The sequence below is a fragment of the Garra rufa genome, chromosome 16, assembly GCF_049309525.1.
Source record: "Garra rufa chromosome 16, GarRuf1.0, whole genome shotgun sequence".
In the NCBI taxonomy this organism is placed as follows: domain Eukaryota; kingdom Metazoa; phylum Chordata; class Actinopteri; order Cypriniformes; family Cyprinidae; genus Garra; species Garra rufa.
Window position 1 is genome coordinate 37,734,877 of NC_133376.1, and position 5,342 is coordinate 37,740,218.

The 5,342-nt window shown below is 30.8% G+C and overlaps 1 protein-coding gene across 1 annotated transcript; it reads right to left on the minus strand.

The window, feature by feature from the left end:
- Positions 1–3,926, minus strand: gm2a (ganglioside GM2 activator). Its single transcript, XM_073821093.1, has 4 exons — positions 3,594–3,926; positions 3,362–3,514; positions 650–832; positions 1–563 (listed from the first exon to the last, which is right to left on the minus strand). The coding sequence occupies exons 1-4, from the start codon at positions 3,708–3,710 to the stop codon at positions 402–404; spliced, it is 615 nt and encodes a 204-aa protein (XP_073677194.1). The 5' UTR covers positions 3,711–3,926; the 3' UTR covers positions 1–401.
- Between the last annotated feature and the right edge of the window lie 1,416 nt (positions 3,927–5,342).

Genomic DNA, 5,342 nt, shown 5'->3' on the forward strand with positions numbered 1-5,342 from the left:
TAAACACTTGAATGTTTGAATGTTTATTAAGAACAAAAAAAAAAAAACAGAAATGTACCTTTAAAAAAAACCTTGACACTGAAGTTCATTAATGAGAGAACAAAAACCAAAATCACAAAAGCAGCAGTTAAAACTAGACAAAACATTAACATGTTCATTAAAATAAGCAATAAAATAAAAGGAAACCAAAATGTGCAGTCAAACTTTGTCCAGTGGTTCATGAAGTAAATTAAATGTAAACAATATTTAAAACTCCCACCAATTAATTAAAAACAATTCAAAGAGATTTCCTGTTAGTTAAAAAGGAATGTGCTCACTATGACAAAAAAATTCATCATTTAAAAAAGTTAAAGAAAACCTTAAGTAAAAGTCCTGTAGATTAATGAAATGCTACCTTTCATTTACTTCTTTGAGGAATGCAATGAGAAGCCGATTTTGAGGCATCCCAGTTCTTTATCAGCGCTTCCTAAAACGCCCTGAACTCTGTAGTTACCATTGGTCAACCAGCTAGGCAGTTCAACATCTGGTATGACGATCTCTGACGAAGGCAAAGCATAATCACCCTGGACAAATATGATATGAGAAATACTATACCTCTGAAAATGCATAACAGAATTTTTGGTCTAGTAAAATCAAGTAAATGACTCACAGCTTTGAACGGGCAGTGGCAGGGCAGGCCGTAAGTATGCAGAGGCTCAGGACAGTCCTGTCCTGGCGGGATGAGTTGATCGAGCAGGTCACAGGCATTAGGATAATGACAACTTCCTATTTCATCCAGACATGGTATTTTCACCCACACACCGACTACTTCTCTTTCTAACGTCACGTTAACCTGAAACAAATAACATGGTGCAAACATGGAGTTAAGTTTTTGAAACAAAGGCAATTTTCTCAATACTTTGATTTTTAGCATCCTCAGATTTCAGATTTTCAAATAGTTGTATCTCAGCCAAATATTGTCCTATCCTACCAAACCATACATCAATGGAAAGCTTATCTATTTATTTAGTGCTTTCAGATGATGTAAAAATCACTCATGACTGGTTTTGTGGTTCAGGGTCACATTTTACAAATTATTTTTAAAAAAGTAAATTGAATTACTTCCTGATTTGTTGCCCTATTTGTATAATAAAAGTCAAATTTGAGTGCTTTCAATACATGAGCCTAATTCTATTTTGGCATGTATTTGGTTGAACTTGTCGTAGAAACAATGTAATAATTGGCTCATATATTGCATAGGCAAGGCTGGCTAGTAACTGATTACATGTAATCTGGATTACATAATCAGATTCCAAAAAATTGACTTGCAATTACATTAAAATACTCATAATCAGACTACAGTTACTTGTATATTGTATAATGCATTACAATATAAAAGCAACAAATTGTTCATAATTATTGATCCTCCCTAATTCCTCTTTTTCCATCTTTTAAACTGTCCTTTCTAAAATAACCGACTGCTTTTATACATTCAGAAAGTCTTTGTGTTTTGCTGACATTCACACAAAGATCAGTCAAGATCTGGCAACACAGCATTTGACCAGACTGACTTACAAAATCATTTCAATTTTAAGAAGAAAACTCATTTTGAGAAAACAGTCTTTAAAAATATGTATTGTAATTGAAATGCATTGACACAAACAGATAAAGTGCTATAAAAGAAACACTTAACAGTGGCTTTTGGGTGTTTTCTTTCCACTAGTCTGAAAAAAACAAACACTTTTTGAGAGCCCAAAATCTCAAACTTGACAGGTGCATGAAAAAAAAAAAGTGTGTTTCCCTTAAACTCATTAACCCCCTGCAGCTCCTTTGCAAACACTAGTTGGGGATACCTTGATGTACTATATTGTTTAATGCAACAAATGTAAGATACTTTCTTGCTCTTTGTATTTTATGTCAAAATGCTACAAGATTATCCTATTTAAATCAATGTGATAAACAATGTTAGATTATATTAATGAGAATCATTCATAAATCTGCTGCTGTCAGCAAAAAGTTGTATTGTAATTTTACTGTTGTTCTGTAAAATAAAATAAAAAAATTAAAACAAAAATAATGATAACAGTCATTACAACATCTCTATTAATACATTTACATTTGCTCAGCAAGGCTGCATTTATTTGTACATTATAAAACATATGCCTGATTCAAGAAGGGGGTCTTAAAATAGGCCAAAGAACATTATTTTACAAACTTATTGATTTTAAGCTAAACTGTGCTTTGGTGGCATGCTATATTGTAAAAAATATTTGTAAATTTTTGTTTTGTAATTGATTTTTTGTTTGAAAAGCAAGGCAAAAACTGTAAAAGCCAAATAATTTTGTTCGGCTTCAGCCAAGATTTTTCATTTCAGTGTATCCCTACCTAAAATGTGTAATGTAATGGATCACGTTACTAACTACAACTTCTCATGTAATGTGGAGTAACACATTACAATTTGTAAATAATTCACCCAGCTCTGTCAATATGAATGTAGGGGAAAAAACAAGAACAAAAAAAGTTTTTTCAGAATTGTGAGATAAACTCGAGTTGTAAAGTCCAGTTCTGAGGAGAAAAAAAAAAGACTGCCATGTTCACAGAATTGTGAGTTTGTATCTCACAATTCTGACTTAACTTGCAATTGCAAGTTTATATAACAAAATTCCAACTTAAATTGTCAGAATTATGAATTTATATCATGCAATTCTGACTTTAATTCTCAAAATTGCGAGTTTATATTTCGCAGTTCTGACTTTATAACTCACAATTGTGAGTTTATATTACAATTCTAAGAAAAAAAGATTTCATTAATTATTAGCTTTTTATTAAACTCATTAACCCCCTGCAGCTTTTTCACAAACACTAGTTGGGGAAACTTTGATGTAATATAAGGTTTATTGGACTTCATGCTGTTAACAACAACAAATGTAAGATATATTCTTGCTAGCTGTATTTATGTCTATCTGGTAGAAGATTATACCATTTAAATCAATGTGATAAACAAGTTAGGTCAAAAGTAATCTAAATTATACTACCTAAAATGTGTAATGTAATGGATTACGTTACTAACTACAATTTCTCATGAAATTTGGAATCAGTAATGGATTACAATTTGTAAATAATTCACCCAGCTGTTAATAGAAATGTAAAAAAAAAAAAAAAAAAACACAAGAACAAAAAAGTTCCTCTTTTCACAAAAATACGGAATTGCGACTTCTAATAAACCAAGAAGAGGAAGTTGTCATGGTCAAACATTAGGCATCAACAAAGATGTATAAAAAAAGTCATACATGAAAATCATGAAATGCAGTGTCTCAGAAAAAAAAATTAAATCAAAATGGGTTCATGCTTACTAGAATATTTATACATGTCTTTAACTTACAGAGAGAGGAGATGTCAGAGCCACTGATGTTGACCCAGATGCCGCTGCTGTCAGCTGTCCTGGGATGGAAATGGGATCTGGAGAAATGCTAAGAGTCTTCAACTGTGCAGGATCATCTTGTTTACCGCAGTTTTTCCAAGAAAACCCCCAAACCTATTCGAGTAGTTAACACATGGAAATTTAAATCAATTACATACATAAACAGTCTAAACATAATACTTCACACCCTTACCATGGTGAGTTTAGAGAGTCTCCTGTCGAGCAAGTGGCTCGATGCCTCCAGCCAAAAACAGTTTGCAGCTAAAAGAGCAATAAACACGGAAACGAAGCTTTTCATTTTGCACGACATAACGTTATATTAAAAACACGACGTGTAAGTTTTGGATTTTGCTTAACTAGAGTTCCACAAAAGCTCAAACGACCATATAAACACAAGAACTGCTCGACACGATGTGTCTAAACAGCACCTGAGAGAACAACAGGACAATAAAGGGCGTTGACTATTAAACGCTTCCCATAAAGAACTATCAGCGCTCGTCATGTGAGTGTGTTATGGTATTTAAATACTTTGCCAGATTCTTTCCGCATTTTATTTAGCAAATACAACGATATATAGTTTTACAGCGACCTCTAAAGGCAGGAGGAATAACATCAGGGCAATAACAAACGTGGTTAGCAAAGATGTTTGAACAAAACGATAACATCTGTATTGTAACTTTTGAAAAAAAAAATGAGTGCACTATTTGTTTTGGAAACACTGTCAGATATTTAAGAAATCATTGATTAAATGAGGTAACATCAAAGCATATCATCTCCCTGAAAGATCTTTACAACATTTTATATTAACTATACAATTATGCGGAAAGGTTTGCAAACACTGTTAGATATTAAGGCTAACATAAAGGCAAATCTTTTTCTTGAAAGTCCTCTTTCACCTGCTATGAGTTCAACAAGGCTATACTGGTGAGTTTATAGTCTTATTTATTTCATTTATCATTGTTTTATTTGGTGTTAAGAAACTGTTTTTATGTTTTCTGTGTCACACCATGATTTCAGCTCCTTAAGTTTAGTTGTAAAGAAGTTGTTCTTGATTTTTAGATAGTTATAGGCATAAATACTGCTTTAAATTGTTGTTGTGTTTCCAAAAAAATATTTAAAAATTGTCTAATTTAATTGCATTTTTGTTTTTGTGAGCACAAAATAATTATCTTATGTTTATTATTATTAGTATTATTACTGTACACTATAATGTACAATATTAAAGGGTTAAAGCATAAAAACAATGTAATACTGCTTTAAATTGTAAATTTGTAAAAATATTTAAAACATTTAAAAATTGTCTGTTTAATTTAATTGCATTTTTGTTTTTGTTTGTCTGAGCAAAAAATGAATATCTTACATTTATTATTATTATTATTATTATTATTGTACACTATACCATTCAAAATCATGAAATAGAAATATCAGCTCCTTAAGTTTAGTTGTAAAGAAATTGTTCTTGATTTTTAGATCTCACTTTATGTACTGTAGGTACTGTTAGTTGTCTCTAGGTCAAAGACGAAAAAAGGTTTAAGCATAAAAACAATAAATGTAATACTGCTTTAAATTGTTGTTGTGTTTACAAAAAATATAAAAATGTTTTCTGTTTAATTAAATTGCATTTTTGTTTTTCTGAGCAAAAAATAAATATCTTACATTTATTATTATTATTGTACACTATACCATTCAAAATCATGAAATAGAAATATCAGCTCCTAAAGTTTAGTTGTAAAGAAATTGTTCTTGACTTTTAGATAGTTTCCCTCACTTTATGTACCGTTAGTTGCCTATGGGTCAAAGAGGAAAAAGGGTTTAAGCATAAAAACTATAAGTGTAATACTGCTTTAGATTGTTGTTGTGTTTACAAAAATATTAAAAAGTTTTCTGTTTAATTTAATTGCATTTTTGTTTTATTTTCTGAGCAAAATATAAATATCAAACA

Bases quoted from the DNA above. Each gene is read 5' to 3' on its own strand.
- gm2a (XM_073821093.1), bottom strand. From the start codon at position 3,710: ATGTCGTGCAAAATGAAAAGCTTCGTTTCCGTGTTTATTGCTCTTTTA. The intron at 3,515-3,593 runs GTAAGGGTGTGA...CTACTCGAATAG, and splicing joins GACTCTCTAAACTCACCATG to GTTTGGGGGTTTTCTTGGAA. The intron at 833-3,361 runs GTAAGTTAAAGA...TATTTGTTTCAG, and splicing joins CTCTGACATCTCCTCTCTCT to GTTAACGTGACGTTAGAAAG.